At 43.5% G+C, this 19,274-nt stretch overlaps 1 protein-coding gene and 1 long non-coding RNA gene across 35 annotated transcripts in view; one reads left to right on the forward strand and one right to left on the reverse strand.

The window, feature by feature from the left end:
- Positions 1-14,575, reverse strand: part of LOC112550861 — a 91,782-nt gene extending 77,207 nt beyond the window's left edge. Inside the window, exons 1-2 of the long non-coding RNA XR_003094915.1 lie at positions 14,287-14,575; positions 7,499-7,678 (exon numbers count right to left, since the gene is read on the reverse strand). This is a non-coding gene — a long non-coding RNA (uncharacterized LOC112550861). The remainder of the gene's footprint in view (positions 1-7,498; positions 7,679-14,286) is intronic.
- TRDN (triadin) overlaps positions 1-19,274 on the forward strand; it is a 366,530-nt gene that overhangs the window by 174,038 nt on the left and 173,218 nt on the right. For all 34 annotated transcript variants that reach the window (XR_003094912.1, XR_003094911.1, XR_003094913.1 and 31 more), the window contains 3 exons: positions 2,519-2,554; positions 3,717-3,779; positions 5,908-5,970. Coding sequence is in view for 30 of the 34 variants with exons in the window: in XM_025208370.1 (XP_025064155.1) it covers positions 2,519-2,554; positions 3,717-3,779; positions 5,908-5,970 (162 nt within the window). In the remaining 4 variants the exon portion in view is untranslated. The remainder of the gene's footprint in view (positions 1-2,518; positions 2,555-3,716; positions 3,780-5,907; positions 5,971-19,274) is intronic.

A 19,274-nucleotide genomic window follows, 5' to 3' on the forward strand; every position in this document is an offset into this window, starting at 1 on the left:
CCCCCCCTCCCCCACACACCACCCTCAAATACTAATCTTTTATTTTCAAATCTGGCAGAGCTTTGGTGGCTATAGATATACTCCTTAGTGTACTGACAGAAGTGTGTATGAACAAAATCCAGAGCTAGTCATTGTACATGGATTTTTTTTTTCTTTTTATCAAGCTCTGCTCTTAGATGATGTGTGGACTATGATTGCCAGGGTAATGCCTTCTGATAAGAACCCATGGCAAATGATTAAGGCCATTATCATAGTGTAACTGGGATGGGACATTCTCAAGCTATCATCAGCTCAGGTGTGATCTGTCAATTCTAGATGGGATTTTATTTAAAAACAAAAAAATTCCCCCAAAAATTACAGGAAGTCAGAATAAAAAGGACTGTACCAATGCAACATGCACTGTCACCTTCAGATATTTGTTTAATAGAAAACAGAACTAAAATGCCTGTAATGTTAGGAGTTCATATCAGAGGCACTGGAGATTTGCAGAAAGAAAAAGAAACAAACCTAAAGAAAAATCTTAATATGTGTTAGGGTCCTAGGAACTGAACTCCTGGGAACCTATCTAGGTGCACTTTTAACCTCTGCTTTTGTGCAAGGCAAACTCTTTTAGGAGCATAAACACAAATCAGCATACTTATCCGGTGGAAATCAGTACTCACAATTATCAGTGATATCACATGAGGTTTGCCCCACGGTCTTATAAACTTGTCATCCTTCTCAGACGTTCAGATGGGAGAGATATAAGGGGCATTGTGTTCACCATTTTGCCAGAGAGAGGTCTTAACAGGTTATGAAAAATGAGTCCCAAGACATAGCCAGAACAAATATACTCACCAGCTTATGACAAGGCTAGAGTGATATTTCAAATGAGAATTTAAAGTCCAAGCAGCAGTAGAAATCATATTAGAGCTCAACTAAACATTGTCAGTGAGTTCAGTTAGTAGGCTGGTTATAAGTGTTTGGAATTCTCTATTACATAGATTGTGTTAATGGCTGTTGTTATTAAGCTCTGGCTGGGAAAGGAAGAGGCAACATTAGCGAGTCAATGAAGTGGCTTACTTTCATAGACAAGAAGTGTTTTGGGTAAGGTCTGAAGAAGCTTGTCGTCTGCTATGCAGTTGGAACCGGCTACTGAACAAAGATAACTTTTTTTAGGGACCTTAACACCAAAGTGGTGTTTGGACGTCAAATCCACAGTTATCACTAAATGTTGCAGGTCTGATTAGTTCTCTTTTTGAACTGATTGCCCTTGGGAAGAGTGAATGAAGCATTAATAAGAGACTTTCCAATTCTGCCTGATTTTTTGTGTTGATGAACCTGATTTGTAGCAATACAATGTCATCTTACAAAGGAGAGATGCTATAGTGCCATGCTTGACATTATTTCTTGATGATCTGCCTGTATTCGGTACCAGAATGTTTATTTTAATTCTTGAAAACATTCTGTACTTTCAAAGTGAGCATCACTCATTTAGATAGCGAGCTAAATCTTGAGATCCTAAGCAGCAATCCACAGGCTAAGTTTTCTCAGCTGATGATTCCCACTTACCCATTATTTAGAGCAGCTGAGGCTGGAACTAATGAAGAAACAGCTCCAGGGTACAACTGGGCATATGACCAAGTATGAACATTCCTGTGCTTGTAATTTTGATGTTATGGATACTTACTTTTCCTGAAATTATGCCTACAGTTCCCTTAGCACAAAACATTTGAACTTTAAGGCTACACACAGACATTTAAAAACCTGAATCAATCTAAGTTACAATGTTTTCTGTAAGTGGTGTAGTTTAGATTGGTGAACACACATTCGTTCTTTGGTTGTGGGGGGGAAGGGGAAGAGGGGAATCCTAGACCGGGTTTTGTCATTTTTAAACCAGTCTATATTGCTAAATTTCTGTTCTATTACGGGTACTGGCTGGTTTCTGATCACTTATAGCGGTAAAAGTGTCATGTCTGTACCTGGCCTAAGGGCCTGATAAAGAAATATGTTTATTCTTAAGCACATGAAAAATTGATTTGAAACCAATGGTCCACCTTAAACTTAGCAATGTGCCTAGTGCTTTGATGGACAGGGGACTAAATGGAGGACACCTGATAAACAAACAAATGGGCAAAATATTCTTTAGAGAAATAAGAAGGGGTTTTCCTTTCTATCATCTTGATAAATACAGAAAAGAAACAAGCTAAATGCATTTATTTAAAAAGCAATAAAGCTGGAAACATCAAATCATGGATTTATTATAGCTGTCAGAAAACGTTGGAACCAGTTTGGTTCAGCAAGATTCCTTCACGTCAGCAAATCAGTCCTGCTGCTATGTACAATATACTCTCACTTATGGAGCCAGTGTCTGAAAATCCTGGAGTTGATAACTTTAAGTAAATGTCTAGTTTTCTACCAAGTGCATATGTATCTTTGTTTGTTTTTAATTCTTGAAAACATGCTGTACTGTATTTTAATGAACTTTTTAATTCCCTATTTTAAAGACCACTCTTCTTGTATATATTTTCTCATGTAGAAGAAAAGCCTATTGTGATAGCTAAGGAAGTGAAAAGTAAGTAACTTAATTTTTCTTTTCTCCTGATGTTAATTTATGCAAGGGCTAATAGCATAGTTGTTGCCTGGAGCTACTAATTTCAGAAAAGATTTCCATACCCAGCAACAATTTTCATGTAGAGCAAGATCTCTCACGTTATGACTCATGATAGTTTGTATGTGCTATTCGGTACAATTATAAAGGCTGGCTTCATGTACATACTCGTAAGACCAAAGCATCACAAAATGAAAGCTGGAATTCTCCCAACTCAGCTGATACCTCAGTCTAAACTGCATGACCTGAACGAGCAAAGACAGATGTCTGAGGCGGGGCACAACAAGCATTTACATTTGCCTATATTTTACTAGATTCTTCTGGAGATTCATTTCCAAATGAACGACAGAAAGGAGATCATGAACAATGATTTCTTAATTTCTCATATTAAGTTATGTTTTGCTAATTAATAACACTCATGCAATAATTTATTAAATTGCAGCATTTCAGAGATACAGAAAAAACCATTTTCCACTTTTGCACAATGAATCTACAAAGCAGAAACAAATGCATTCAAAAGACTAGAGTCAAGCTTTTTAATAGACAGTGGCTTAACTGCAATTCAGCATGAATAACAGATGTCCTATAATGACAGTTTTAAAGGTCCAATTCATAAAAATGTTATAGAGGTATATTATTTATTCAGGCTTTTCATGGGATTCTGCACCTATTCCTCTTGCAAGTTTTGCTTTCATTGGAGACAGGTTTTACAGGGGAAGCACTAACTCAGAACAGATGCAGGGCTCCTGTATCACTGTAATAAAATCTTAGTTATACCAGGTTAATGGGTATAATTTATTGAATAAGTGCCTACATCTTAAATAATTATCTGGTGCACACACTGGCTCCATTTCTATCCTTACCTTTACATGCAGCCTCTGAAATATAAGTTTTCTGTTTAAGAGGCTGAGAATAAGCTCCTTAATAAGTTGATTGGTTCAACCTGGGTACTATAGTTATAAAACATGTTTAAGTTGACATATTTTTGCACCTGTGCAGTATTTTTGCCATATGGCTGTCTAAGGATTGGACCCTATTTGAGTCTTGGCACTTACTGCTTTATTAAAAAAAAACATTTTTAGTAAAATATATGGATTTAACTGATTTTCTTTTTTTTTTTCCTTAGAAACTGAAGAAGAAAAGAGAGTAATACATGAAAGGAGAGTTATTCCTGAAACAAAAAAGAAAGGTATGGAACTGGAAAATGTATTAAAGATGATCCAGCTCTCATTTCAAGTCAATGGCCCAAAATATCATGAATACAGTGTTGGCAGATGAAATCTTAAGTGCATAATACCATATTGCTATTCTATTTCACAGTTCTTCCTTGCCTCTTTCAGAGAAGAGTTCCATATTTTTACTACTGTTTTAGTGTTTGGTATCAAATTCTTAAAAGTCTTCCTGTGTGACAAGGCAGAGAACAAATGCTAGCCATTGTGGTTTGCTCATTCTATTGTGAGGCTGTTCATGAGCTCATTAAACAATTATAATAGTTCACTCTGATGTATCAGCACATGATTATATATTGCCATATATGAAAATGGGTGGGGAGATGGTTTTTTACTCTGCCTGACACTTTCAGCAGCATCAGTACCATGCAGTTTGTTCGAATCTCAGTTAAGATTTGTAATGACTATGTGCCAAAGACTTGGCACCCATCAGAACAAAATGTTAGTCTACAAATTCCCAGTAAACATTTGAAATGTACTAAGGGTTTCCTTTTCATGAGGAAATATTTATGTCATTTATGAATCTATTAATGATTTCTTAGCCACTAGAAATTTAAAATAAAAGGTTCCACATCCATCCACTGATGATTCTCGCCTAGCCTTTGATGAATTAGAAAGGGTCCAAACTCTCTCTAGTGGACGCTAACTAATTTTCATGATCATGGCTAAGTACAGATATTCAAAAAGCCTGAGCCTGATTTGATTCAGTTTTTCCTCCTCACCCCATAGTGGCTGATTTCCCGCCCCCCCCACCCCCAATGGGGCCCAGTGCTGTGCCTTCCAGCCCTGAGCTCCGAGGCAACCCTGCACAGAACATCCCCCAGCCCTGTGGCAGGGGAGGAGGAGGGGGAGAGTCCTCTGTGACAGCTTGGCAGAGCCTGGGCAATGGGAGCCAGGAGCAATGTGATCATACAGCTCCCATGGCCCCAGTCTGAGCTCCACCTCTGGCTGGGAAGGGCCCTGCCCCCATAGCCTGGTCCAGCCCAGCCCTGCCATCCACCCGCCTTGCCTAGGGCTGTGGGGCTGAGCCAGGCTAGCACACAGGCACTGCTGAGGGCAGGTGCAGAGGGGCTGGGCCGAGCTGGGCTGGGCTGTGGGGCAGGGCCCTTCCTAGTCGGCTGCAGCTAAGACTGGGGCCATGGGAGCTGTGCGCCTAGATTGCTCCTGGTTCTCCATGCCCAGGCCAGGCTGGGCTGTCACAGAGCTGATGAATTAGCACTGCACAGAGACAGCCCCCTGACCCATGGCAGAGAGGCCTGCCCACTGCAGTGGCTCCCTGACAGCCTGGTCTGGCCTGGGTGTGGGTAGCCAGGAGCGATCTGAGCGCACAGTTCATGCAGTCCCAGATGGCTGGGAAGGGTGCCCTTCTGTGACTGCCCTCAGCAGCACCTAGGGGTTGGCTCAGCTCAGCCCTACAGCTCCAGCCCCAGCCCTGGGCAATGTGAGCAGATGGCTGTGGCTAGGGTTGCGTTATTGAGCTGGGGTAAGCAGCGGCAGTGGCAGGGCTGGGAGGGGTGGCTATGGGGTCTAAGTGGTGGTGGCACTGGAGGGTTATGGGGGGAGGCTATGGCCACCCCAAAATTTGCCTTATCCCCCATAGTCACCCCTTTCAGTTCCACTGCTGGGAAGAGGCTTGCACTTCTCGAGCAGAGAGTACAGCCCAGGCTAGGGCTGCAGAGTATGCTGGGATGCTAGGGGACTCTGATTTAACTTAAACCCGGAAGGGGTCTGAGACAGAAGTTCCATAAATCAGTTTGACCTCAATCAGTTAAGTCTGATACTACATTCAGCCAGGTTTATCTTAAACTGGTTTTGGCTATTTTGAAACTGGTTTATTTGCATTGAACCTTTCTTTTGTTATAGGTTTAAACCAGTTTCTGATTACTTAAACCAGTTTATGTGTAATTTCTGTCCTTGGCCCATGTGATTGCTCTGTGTCTGGTTGGGTACAAGGGCCACGCAGGAATCATTCTATCTAAACTCAAAATTAAGTCACATTGTTCTTTTGTATGTCCATGAGAACTGCATATTTGGGTATGCGCTTCTTAGTTCTAGTATATCAGATGACTTTCTTTAATTAAATCTTAGAAAAAGAAGAAAAAAAAGAGAGAACTCCTGAGAAGCCAGCTGTTCTTGAAAAAAGAAAAGCAGGTAGGAAATGGAGATCTGTCTGTTTCCACAATAGACATCTGATTATTTAATATATGCATTTTCAGTTTTTAAATATTTAAAAATGTGCATATGTAAATTACTATTATATCAGACTCCAAAGTGCTTTGTTTTGGGGTTTTTTCTCCCTAGGTCTGTGGATTCAGGATTTTGACAGAAGCAAATTTTCCCTGTCATACATAAAGTCATGCTGTAGCATAAATAACTTCACTCAGTGTATATAGTGTTCAGTATTGGTATAGCCTTGAATTCTGCAAGGACAGTTTTTCATGTTCAAATAATTTTAGCTACAAATAGTAATACCTGATTCAGTGGGAGAAAATACATTGTTAGCTATTCTATTTCCTAGTACAGATTTTTCACCTGTACTAGAAAAAAGACTGTACTGTACTGTTCAAAAAGACCCTAGGAGAGGCACTCTAATTACCACACTTCATTTTATTTTTCTCCCTTCCCCCCTACCGCCCCACCCTTGCCTCAGTTCCTGGCATGGGAAAAAGATGATCCAGGCACCACCATGCTGTAGCTTCTGGCTGCCATTGCCAGGAGGTTTGGGTGGGGTGGGAGGTGGTAATGGAGCCCCCCTGTTGCATGGACCTGGCCTGGTCCCCTACCTAAAGCCCAGCCAGCAAGCTGTGGTGGGGGCCCTCACAGCAGGGGAGCTCCCTTTCCTCCTGTCTGAGCCTCCTGACAAAAGCAGCCAGAAGTTGCAGTGTGGGGCTGCCTGGCCCAGCTTGTCACTGTACCAGGAACTGAGGCTGGGCAGTGTGGGGGTGGTGGAATGGAGCCTGTCTGATGCATGGACTCAGCACAGCCCCCACCAATACCCAAGCCTGGAAGCTTGGCAGGGATCCATGCAGCAGACTGGCTCTGTTTCCATCCCCGCTATGCCTCTCCCCACTCAGCCACACAGGGAGGAAACAGAGCTTTTTTTGTCTCCTATCTGTGACAACCTAAGGCTGGGATTGGGCTGGTGCTCACCCAGAGCAGATGAGCACAGGCTGAGGCTAGCAAGCTGCTCAGCGAGGGCCCCTGGGATGGCAGCAGAATGCGACCTATACTGAAGTGCAATAGACGTGGTACAGACATTCAAAAAACTGCTCTAACCTAAGATGCTTTAGTCTAATGTCACATCCATTGAAGGTTAACGTAGAGTAGGATCTGACATTTTTAAAGCACTTTAAGTGCTGTGAATGTCTGTTTTGTTGTGTCTTTAAAGCACTTGCAGTGCACTCAATGTGCATTATGTATGATATGTGTACCTAGCCATAACTGTTGTGTTAGAAATTATACCAGCAAATATGTTTTAAGTAACCTGGTACTGAACATTACCTATTGTAGAGAAAGACAGTTGCTTTTTTAAATGATGAGTCAGAACCAACAGTTGTGTCCTGACTACACTAAAATGTATAATCATTTTAATTGACATATCATTTAGTTAATTAACATGTATTCAACACAATTAACTTTCAAATGTAGACAAATCACAAGTGTAGACAACTGCACTCACAGTTCTTTGCCAGGTTGATCTCAAGATCACTGAAATCAATTAAAGAGGAAGTATGGTTCAGTGGTTAGGCATTAACCTGGGATATGAGAGACCCAAGTTCAATTTTCTGTTCTGTCATAGATATTTGTAAAATCTGGTGCAAATTACTCAGTTCCCCATTGCTGTGCCTCAATTCTCCATCTGCAAAAGAGGAAAAATAGCATTTGCCAAACTTAGAGGGAACTTATGAGGAGACATTCATTAACAGTTATGAAATGCTTGCTAAATGTAATGGGCATAAGATGAGTCTCTAGGGGTGTGGACAGACAATGTAAGCACATCAAATGCTTTTGAAGTGTTTCAAAATGAGAGCTAGAGAGGTGTACATGCCATCTGAAGCACTCCAAGAATGGCAAACATGCCCCCAAAGTAACCCTGTTATATATATGGATGCTTCATGGAGCATGACAGAGGTCCCCTGGGTTCTCCAGCATCTCACAGTGCAATCCTCCCACACTCCAAAGGGATGGTGGTGGAAAGAAAGTTTGGGGCAGTGTGTCAGTAAGCAGTCTGCTGTTTGTTCAGCTTGTACTCTCCTCACTGCTCTCAGCTTCTACTTCCATTCTCCTTCCCCTCTTGCCAAAACCAAGAGACTGGGTCCCCATACTTCCTTGCCAGAACTGAGATTCCTGCTCTCCAGCTCCCAACCCCCATGTACGACTGCATATATTTTCTTGTTACAGCCTTAGGATTGGGGAGAAGACTCAAGCATCAGAAGTCAAATGAAAGGGCCCATAATTTATTCCTTTTAAAAGGCTTGTAAATTTTAAGTGAATGTTATAATTTTTCAGGTCCTGATTCTTAATTCTTGGATGTTAGGGTTTGTCAGTCTTGTAAACAATTCTTGCAGTGTTGTTTTGGTGTATGCCTGAAGACTGTCTATGCTCTGCAGCTTGTAGAGGTATCTCATGCCCTTACAACAGGAAGGGAATTTGTACTGATTAGGCTCCTGCACTCCAAAAGGCAAAAGATTAAAGCCACAAAGATAGGGCCTTTTTTTTTTTACTAATTGTAATGCCATTTCTTCTCAGAAAATTACAGTAGAATCTACAATCACATCTCTACTAGGCATGTATACAAATAGGGCTCATTATATTCAGGCAAAACATTCAGTAGCTGCCTCAGAAATATATTTTTAAAAATGTGTTTACTGATGTCCGTCTTGAGATAAGAAGAGCTGTTTCCCTCTCTCCCCCTACAGCCTCAGAAGTGATGGATGCATAAGTGTTAATAGGCACATAGATGCCATTCTGAAGGCACAGTGCTAGAACAGAATAGAAAAGAATAAATGCCTAACAACATAAAGAAGTATCAGAGTGCATGTTACCAATCCTGTTATCTTTCTTTGTTCAAATCTGATGTTAAAATGTATGAGAAGTTGAGACTATTAATATTCCATAGAATTTACTGATGTTTAGACTAGCTACTGAATATGAAAGTCACTTCTATGCTGCCCTGAGTCATGTATGCCTGATATACAGTTTTCTCTCAACATGTTTATGGGGAAAAATATTCACTTAGAAGGGAACAATACAGAACATCTTGGGATATTACTTTTATGGTCATACATTTTTAATATTTCACAGTATCATTGTTCAGATATTTGGGGGGGGAACTTAATTTCCAAACTTAAATTGCATTTTTAAATCTATAAATATAGATTTGCAAATAAAATACAACATTTAAGATGACAATGCAGAATGTACCTTACCATTTTATTCAAGATTTAAGATGGTATTCTGTGTGTGAAAAAACAAAATTTTAAAATGTTGCATTTTATGGCTAGGCTACACTGTAAAGTTATTAATATGTTCATCTTCACAAGCTGTTACTAAACCCAGTGAGTCATTCTACTGAGGCTGGAAAGACACAAATTAGACAAACCAAGACATCTCCTCATTTCTGTTCCTTTTATTAGCTCTGTAGGTTGCTGCATTTTTGAATAGTTTACTAGCCTTTGTGTTAGATGATGGTAATCCATAATATATTCTAGTTACACATGTTGCTGTTATTTCTCATTCAGCTTGCTCTTTGAATATGTGTTCTCTTTCTTGCGTTGACTGGCAGCATCTATTGTTATCCTTAAAAGGTTTTAAGCCTGCAGTAATTGCCACATTTGATCAACAGGATAACACTGCGTAGCCCAAAGTTTTAAAACGAGGAGTCTCGGTGTGTGATTCTATTTACAGGCTTTGGATAAATGAACCTTGGAAGGCTTGGGCTCGCAGTTTGGATAAGCATCCAAAAGCAGCACTGTGGGGGTGTTTTCCTATTTAATTCTCTTACCTTTTTCAATTAAAGGGCCAAGACATAGCTGCTGCATTAAATATAGACTCCTTTCCCTCATCTTTAAAGCCCAACATAACCTCTCTACTGCCTATTTTTTATTATTATTATGGCTGTCTCTTTCTGGTTCCCATTAATGTTTTCAGTTCCCTTAAACTGACAAATAATCAAGTCCCTCTCCCCTCTTCTTGTCTGTATATCTTCTTTTATATAGTTTCCTTGTGTGTGAAACTTGCTGCATGAAATCATATCCCCATCCCCATGCTTTATCCTTTCATTCAAATCCCTCCACCATAAACCTCATCTCTTCTACAAGGCCTGTTTACTCAGTCCCTTGCAATGAACTGTGGTTAGTATTTCTGACTGACAGAGGGAGAGATACCATAGAAATAGTAAACAATAAGAATAGCCTCAAAATAATGCTCTGAGAGAAGCTTTCTGCCTCCCACACACCTTTTCCTAGTCTAAGAAGCAACCCTTTATCTTCTCACTGAAAATCCTTGATATTTGCTGATTCATGTTTTAGATTAATGCCAATTAGCAAACTAAAGCTTTTTTTTCTTTTTGATTGGTACAATTTTATCACTTGACTTACCACAATGTTGTTGGGGTTTTTTTTTGCATGGCCCTGTGCTAACTGCCTTTCTATGGTGTATTTATTTAGTTGCATGCAGATTCTTTCCCTTTCTGAATCTTTCCTCCCGTATCTCCCTCTCTTCACTGCAGGGTTGACTAGCACAGGACGTTCTCAGTCCTCAGTACAAACTGGAGGATTCTTAATTAGCTTTTAAAAATGTATTGTAGATAAAGCACATTAATCCACTGACCTTCAGTCACTACAAAAACATTGTTCTAATTGTTCTGAAAAATAGATAATTCTGTTGTTATAAACTCCCAGGTCTTGCTTAAACAAACATAATTGGCAGAAATCAGGGCCTGGCACAATCCCATTTAAAACCATTTAAAAACCATCTACCGCTACTCTGGACAAATATAGAATCATCTCTGTAAACATTAATGAGTCCCAAGTTTGCATAGGGAAACAAAACAAAAAAGCCAAGATTTTCAAAGGTAAATAGTGACTTTGAGTGCCTCCGTTTTGAGTGTCCAGCCTTAAGATCTGATTGAAAAGGGGGCTTGATTTTTCCAAGAGAAGCACTTTGTGAGAAACAGGCCATTTAATAAAGTGTGAAAAGTGAAGCCTCTGGAATCTTGAAAATCTTGGCTTATGACTTATATTGAATCTTGAAATGTCATAGATGTTACCATTGAAGGGAGGATGTAGTTCAATTGTACAGCTGAAATACAATTCTAAGCACCAACCAGGAGAAAAATAGATGAGAAAGAACTCTTCTAGGCCTTTCAATTCTTAATTTGTCCTACTTATATTGTAAAATGGTATTCTGTACTTGTCATAACTTAAATCTGAATATGACATATATATGAAAAATATTATCTATATATAATTATATGAATACATATATTTATTATTTAAGTGGACACAAAAATCCTTTATTCAGATATTGCTGATCACAAACATGCATAATTTGTCTTCAGGGTTTCTGGTGGTATAATATCTCGTAGCAGGATTAAAATGAGTCCCTTTCCCTGTCCCTTTCTCCAACTCACTGCTCTAATGTACTGGTATGCATCTTCCTGAACATTCCCTGAATATTTAGGATCTTCATATGCAGTCTTAGTCTTTTTAGTCTGATCACTGCCAACCTTCTTCCCACATTTAGTTCATTTTAGTTCTCACAGAAAATAGAACTGAGCTCATAGAAGGCTGAAAGTGGCAGTTTAAGGCTAGGTACAGACATTCAAAAAGCCCAGGCCTAAATTGATTCAGTCTTTGCAGGTTAGTCTAACCTGCAGTGATTGAATCAACAAGCAAGTGAATAGTCATTCATATTTGACTCTGGAAATGCAGGCACATATCTGCAGTGCCTCAGGCCAGAAGCTGGGGGGCGCTAGAGTGAGCCCTCAGCTGGAGGGAAACTAAGCTGAGGGAAGGGGCATGGCCAGGCCTGGGCAGGCCTGAGTATGATTGGAGAGGGGTTTAAACCCCTACCTGTCGCTTGCCACCAGCTTGCAGCAGTGCTGGCTGCTCGGGGCAGGCTGCTGTGGGCCAGGGGTGTGGGCAGTGGCAGGGGGAGGCAATGGACTGCTGCATCCTGGTCCAGCCCAGCCCTCTGGCCCAGGAATGCAGCCTGGTCTGGACTGGCCCTGTGGCCCAGGAACATAGGCACTGACTAGCCCATAGCAGCCTGCTCTAAGTGCCATGAGCAGCTGCTGGGAGGGATAGGCTGCTGCAGGCCAGTCACTGCCTATGCCCCTGGGCTGCAGGGCTGGGTCAGACCAGGCTGTGGCAGTCCATTGCCTCCCCCAACCACTGCCCATGCCCCTGGCCCACAGAAGCTTGCCCCAAGCACCCAGTGCCACCGCAAGCAGGGCTGGGGGTGGGAGGTGGCGGGTGCTGACCCCTGCCCCCCAGGGCCACCACAGCTCAGGCTGCACTGCCACAGTGGGAGACAGTGGTGAATTGAGCTCCAAAACTAGTCCCCACTTCTCCCCCCATGCAGCCAGGTCACATCCCCTCCCCTGCAGCCGACTGGCCACTCCTCTGAAGGACTTGGCCCAGGTGCTGTGGTGCAGGCCCTGCCTAAGGGGATCTTCAGCGTGGGATAAAGCCAATGCCAGGTTGGTGCCCCCATTGCTGCTGTGTGCAATGAGGGGGATTATATCCCACTCTTCCCCTCACACTACTGGCATTTGGCTGCCATGGGTGGCCTGGGTGCATGAGTGGAGCCTATTGCTCTATTGGTGCCCATGCTGCTCCCCCTGCAATGGGCGGATTAAACCCCACTTCCCCTCAGGCTACTGGGGTCTGGCCACACCCCTGCTCCTGCTGCTGAAGCAGTGGGGGGGGGGAGGGGGGCTGGTGATGCTTAGCAAGGGCTGCTACCCCCCTGCCAGGCAGACCTGGCAGCACTTTATTGCACATACTCCCACCCCTTTCTCAGCCAGCTGGAGCAGTGATAGTGCTCTAGGGAGGAGAGGGGTGAAGCCAACCCTGCTTGGCTGGAACAGACAGCCCTGCCCAGCCAAACCCAGGGCTGCAGAGCATACTGAGATGCTGGAGAACTCTGATTTAACTGACACCAGGAAAGGGTCTGGGAAAAAAGTTCCATAAACTGGTTTGACCTCAATTGGTTACGTCTGATACTACATTCAACAAGGTTTATCTCAAACCAGCTTCAGCCACTTTGAAACTGATTTATGTGCACTGAACTTCTGTTCTGTTACAGGTTTAAGCCAGTTTCTGATGATTTAAACCAGTTTATATGTAACTTCTGACCCTAGTCTAAATGGTCACACCCGTTCCTGTGTTCTTTTGTCGCAGATCTTACCTCCTTCTAGTGCTTGCTGCATAATTTCAGCTAATAATAATATTGCCTATTTGTTATACAGCACTTTCTCCAGAGCACTTTACCAAAGAGAGACTTTAATCCCCATTTACCACATCAGGAACTGAGCCACAGACAGATTAAATGACTTGTTTGGGGCTACTCAGCTAGTCAGTGGCATACCTGTACAAATTCATGCCCGCTAAGTACAAGCTTAGTGATATGTTCTCCTGATATACTGTCTCCCAGCTGAAGATTTTATAAATTTCGCTCCCATCTTCAGGGACTCCATGGTAAAGAACCTCTCACACGGAATATTCAAATATTGCTTAACAAATATAAGTCCTGCTTAAAAATGCAGGCCCTGACCCAATCAGTACGTGTTTAGGACATGGTAAGGTCCAGTCTACTGCTCCTCCAAGGATCCAAGACAAATTCTTTGCATGTGTATCATGCACAGGTTCCCCCAGAAAAATGAATTGATATATTCAATAACAAGTAGGATGACCACCTTTTTAAAACGTAAAGCGGGGACAAGTGTCTACCTCATCCCTTTGTCCCCCCCCTCTGCCTCCACCTCCACCTCTACCGGCGGCACTGTCAGAGCAGAGCCAAGCAGAGCGGGGGCAGATGCAAGCTGCCCACTGCTGGCTTGGGGCTCCCCACCCTGCTGCCCTTCCCCTGGGAGCCTTGTACCTGCTATGTATTCCCTGCCTGTCTGGCAGCAACGGGAGACACAACTCCATGCTGCCATGACCCCCACTGCTGCTGGGTGAGCAGGGAGTGTGCAGCTGGCATAGGGATCCCAGAGGAGGGCAGCAGGGTGGGGAGCCCCAGCTCATAGTGGGCAGCCCATATCCATCCCTATCCCGCACACAAATTTGTGGGGGCTTGGGGTGTGTGCAGCTGGGAGCCATCCCTCCCCCATGCCCTGTGCCCCCCTGCACAAGCAACCCGTGGCTCTGTCACGCTCTATGCCCTAGCCCCATGCACACACCCCACTTCTCCACTCCCCTGTTCACCAAAGGGGCCTCAAGCTGCACTACACAGACTTACCTGCAGGGAGCTCCTCTCCATACTGACTGGCTGTATTCCCGGCCACTTGCTTGTGTGAAAGTGTGCACATACACACGGTGCTCCCTGTGTGCCACTTTTGGCAGGCCGAAATAGCCCCTTGCAGGCTGAAAAGCTGCTAGTTTATAAGGGGAAATCTGTCATTTACCACAGATCCCTGCATGACACTGCAAATCTGGGACAAACGATGTCTCGGAGTCATGCAGCCCAGGACCAGGACTTGATGTTCCCATTCTGAGACTGTCTCACCCAATTAGGGATGGGTGGTCACCCTAATAACAAGACCAGTAAGTTTGATTTGCATGTTGCACATGCCTCCTAACAAGGCAATGGCTCCTCTGCAGTCATATCATGAGGATTATTCCTGTGCTTGGCAGGAATAATCTGTGCAGGGTCACTGAGGTCAGAATTCAGATGTATTTTTACACTGCTTTTGCAGTATTGCAGTGAATTTACTTGGGGGGGGGCAGGGGCAGTAAAGGAGTTAGTTAGAATTTTCCTTCAATTGTAAAGGTTAAAATGATTAAGGTACCAGATTACCTACCTATGTGGATTCAGGGAGACACCTGCAAAGCTGGATTTGATGGGTCTAGTAGTCACAAGGACAAATGGCTCTCTTCTCTCTGTATGGAGCAAGGATTTTATAATTGTGTGGCAGGGAGCAGAGCTGAGGTGCTGAGGGAAGAATGAACAAGGCCTCTTAGCTGTTTTTTGTGGGGGGTTGTTTGTGGGATGATGACAGACATGGCCATCCTCTCTGTACTCCTTAAAAGCCAGTCAGTCTTTGCCAATTGTAAAGGGCACAGATTCATGGAAACTGAGGCACAAAGGCCGTTTCAGTCTCCAGTTTTTGGAGACCCATTCATTCTCTCAACTTTTGTTACGCTTATAGGGAGAGAGAAAAAAGGATCCCTATTACCATTTACTAAATTCCAGTTCTGTATAAAAAAGCTACCTCCTCACTTAATTTATGTGGTTTCCCTGCTCACATTTACCTGGTGCATTTCTCATATAAATAGTTCTTTCCTGGTGATAAGAGAAATAGTGGTGACACCTGGTGGCCACTAATCTCAAGTCCTTTCTTTTGTCTGTCCAGGCTTTTCTGTTAAAATTTACTGTTTTAAGGATTTTTGTTTGAAAGCAATGAATTAGAGCTGTGTGAGTATTATTTATTTCTATTCATCCCTCAGTCTACCATGCTCTGATAGTAGTTTCAGCAGTGCCAGGAAGGTAACAGTGAATAGACTGAATGGTATAATGCTGTACCTGAAAGAAACAGTCTTGGCCTACTCCACTGATGTAGGCAAGTAGACAAAAGGCACAGCACTTAAAAGACTGAAATGATATGACTCCAAACCCATTCAGAAAAAATAAACAGAGAAAAACTTGCACATGCTTGAAAGAAGAGGTCTGATTAACATCTAACCCCATGCTACTCGGGGAAAATAATGGCATATTATTCACTGATTCATGACTGCTTAGTGGAGATAAGCTCAGAGTTAAGGGGTTCTAAGAGCAATGGTGAGGAGAAAAGGGTATGCATATGTTGCTGTATCATTGTGGGTATCAGGGGCTATTTCTAGAGCAGCACAATCTATTAGTGAAAGTGATGGCTATAATGTCTGGCAAGCATGCTGTGTTTTAAATAAGGAGCATTAATTGGACACTTGCTTGTTTTTAGAGTCTGTAAAGGAAGCTAATGTTTTATGCTTAGGGGAGATGGAAGTGAAAGGATATAAATACATAAATAAATAAACAGAAATAATAGGCAGTTTTCTAGGAATTCCTTATCCAAAGAAGTGCATGTGAAGGGTCAAAAGTTAAGAAGGTCTGTGAAATTATGAATTTAACAGGGATTTTAGCATTGTAATTTTAAAGTTAAAAACTGTTTTTGATTTGAGAACATCACATTATGCATGTTGTAGTAGTATGTACCTGAATTTGCTTCTTATTTTACCCTAGTACTATCTCAGTATCTCTACTCTGTTTGCTACCCTGGTCACACTCCCTCATGTCTTGTCCTGTTCCTGGATACTTATTACAGAAAGGGATAAGATTCTCTCATTCTCTCTCTCTCTCTCTCTCTCTCTCTCTCTCTCTCTCTCTCTCTCTCTCTCTCTCTCTCTCTCTCTCTCTCTCTCTCTCTCTCTCTCTCTCTCTCTCTCTCTCTCTCTCTCTCTCTCTCTCTCTCTCTCTCTCTCTCTCTCTCTCTCTCTCTCTCTCTCTCTCTCTCTCTCTCTCTCTCTCACGCTCTCACTCTCTCTCTCTGTGTGTGTGTGTAAGCAACAAGGGTGCAGGCAGAAATTACATTTTTTGCATGTTCAGGCCCCTGAAAGTGCTCTACAGCCATGCCACAACACATGTGCATGGCTGCAGAGCACTTTTAAAGTAAACAATCGAGTGACAAATTAACCCTCATCAAATGAGGTATCAAATGAAGATGCTCCACTTTAGAGCACCTTAGGGAACTTGTGGTCCCGAGAGTTAATTTGTTGTGTGATCGGGGCTGGGCTGCCACCAGATCTGTCAGTAGGAAGGGAGCGGGGAGACGGAGTGAGCTGCAGGCAGGTAGATCAGAGCCCCCCTGCCTCAACCCTCCCAGGCCCCTCCCCTCCAGCTCAGACCAGGCAAACCCCAGCCGGGAGGTCACTTGCCCTCCTCTCTCCCCCCATCCCCTCTTGCTGACAGCCCCTGAGCTGGGAGGGGTGGGGCAAGCTAGGGGAGAGAGGTGGCTCCTCAGCTGCAGACAGGCTTCCCAGGCTCCTGCAGGCAGGCTCCATGGCACCTGAAAGAAAAGGTGAACATCTGTTGAGTCAGGGGAGTGCTCTAACTCATGGCACTTTACATAAAGCACCATGTGTTAAAGCACGGGCGTGCACATCTGCCAGTGCCCCAAACAATCACAGACCACGGGCCAAATTTGGGCACCAGGTCATCTGGCTTGTGGGGCTCCCCACAGGTCACAAAATTTGGCAGTGGTAGAATGGTGGCACTAGATTGGATACACAAAGTGGCATGGGGCCAGGAGGAGGCAGTGCCAGGCCCCAGGGCCCCCATCCCAGTGCATGGGGGTGGAGCAGGGCCTGATCCAGTCTCATGGGGCCAGAGAGGTGTGAAACAGTCAGCCAGCACTAATTCTGGTGTGTGGGTCTCCAGAGCCCAAAACAGGTGCACAGGGCCAGTGTACAGCCTGATCTTGGCACACAGGTATCAGCAGACGCTGCATGGGGCCCTATCTGGGCACATGGTGCCAGATGGAGACAGTGCAGGGCCTGATCCTGGCACATAAGGCTCAATCTAGCCCACTCACAGGCCACATGCCACTTACCAGGCTCACAGAACTAGAAGCTTGAGCTCCACTGTTGCAGACCAAACCCCAGAAATCTCATTTTGCATATTTGGGGGTAGGCCTACACTTCCCTGGGAAGTGCCTTTTCTAACCAGTAGGAGCCAACTTTTTTGGCAGGCATGCCACAAATTAACCCCAATGCCCTTCCCAAGTGCCATTTCAATCCCCTTCCATTATCTGATCTGCTGCTCAGCTTTCTGCTCCCTGCCCTAGCTACCTGTTCAATCTGCTGCTCTGCTTTCTTCTTCCTGTCTTTTCTGCTACTGTGCTGCCTGCCCCCTTCCCAGTCTGCTGCGTGTCACACACACAGGTTGCCCATGCTGCTTCTGGCACTTGTGCAGCAGGTTGGCCACTCCTGCTTTGAGTCACCTGCTCTGCCTAATTGCCAAACTCAGTTGTAAAGGGATTGTGACCAAGTAGGTAGGGTTTGTTCCTTGGCAGTGGTCCCGGACTTGGCAGAGTAGGGAAATAAACATGGCCTGGGTTTCATCTCATGTGTTGCAAGCTGATTTATTTCTGGCTAATAGTTTGTTTCTGGCATTATTAAGCATTTTAGCCCCATCCTAACTTTTTTTCCCCTTGATCTATTCCTCCTCCCCTGGGTCACATTCATGACTCACCTGCTGTTTCCTGGCATTTTCCATTAATGGTTGCTTTTTTTCCTTCAGAAATCAGCCGCACAGACTACCTAAAGGACTGGCTATACTTTCTAACCAACACAAATTCTGAATTAAGATTCCTTTGTCGTTGCCAGTTGGGGATGTTATTTGCTAATGCTCCTCTAACACAGATAGCTTTCTGTGGTATCTCTTAACTTTGCCAAAGAATTCCTGTTTGTGAGGCTTTATATAATAAAATCATAGAAAGAAGAGATGGAAATGACCTATTAGGTCACTTAATCCAACCCTCTGGCAATGTAGGATAATTCCTTACAGTATACTGTGAGTGCTTATCCAGTTTAGTTTTAAATATCTGAAGTAACTGGGCTTCCATCAATTCCCATAGAAGATTATTCTACACACTAATAGATCTCACAGTTAAGATGTATTTCATGTTATCTTGCCTACATTTTCTCTTGCTTAATTTTATCCCATTTCTCATAGTTACATCCCCTTGTGGCACCAATTTGGCACCCATTCCCCACTGCCTTGAAGACTGCCATTAACACTTATTTATGTAAAGTAGATTTAAACCTGATTAAGTGAAGACAGAATTCAGTTTAGAATATTTTTAGACAAAGGCAAAATGATGTGTCTAGGAATGCAGGCAGTTCTCATAGCATGTAGGACTCTATCACAGACTGGTAATTTTCTTCATGTATTCAGAGATCATAATAGACAAGCAACTGAAAATCAGCTCTGATGGCCAGGTCTGAGGGTAACCCAGAGTCTGAAGAAGCAACAGAGATCCAAGGGGAGTGTGCAGAGTCTGAGTGTATGGGAGCCAGGAAGCCAGAAGCCAGGAGATCCATCTGAGGAACTGAGTCAGAGAGTTAGAGAGCTGGGCAGACCATGAGGTCAGGAGGCCAGCTGGGTCAGGTATCCAGGAGATCTGCCAGAGCAGGGTTAGGGAGTCAAACAATCCATCGTTTCATAGTTTCTAGGGTCAGAAGGAACCTGAA

The sequence above is a fragment of the Alligator sinensis genome, unplaced genomic scaffold (assembly GCF_000455745.1).
Source record: "Alligator sinensis unplaced genomic scaffold, ASM45574v1 scaffold562_1, whole genome shotgun sequence".
NCBI classification, from domain to species: Eukaryota; Metazoa; Chordata; order Crocodylia; family Alligatoridae; genus Alligator; species Alligator sinensis.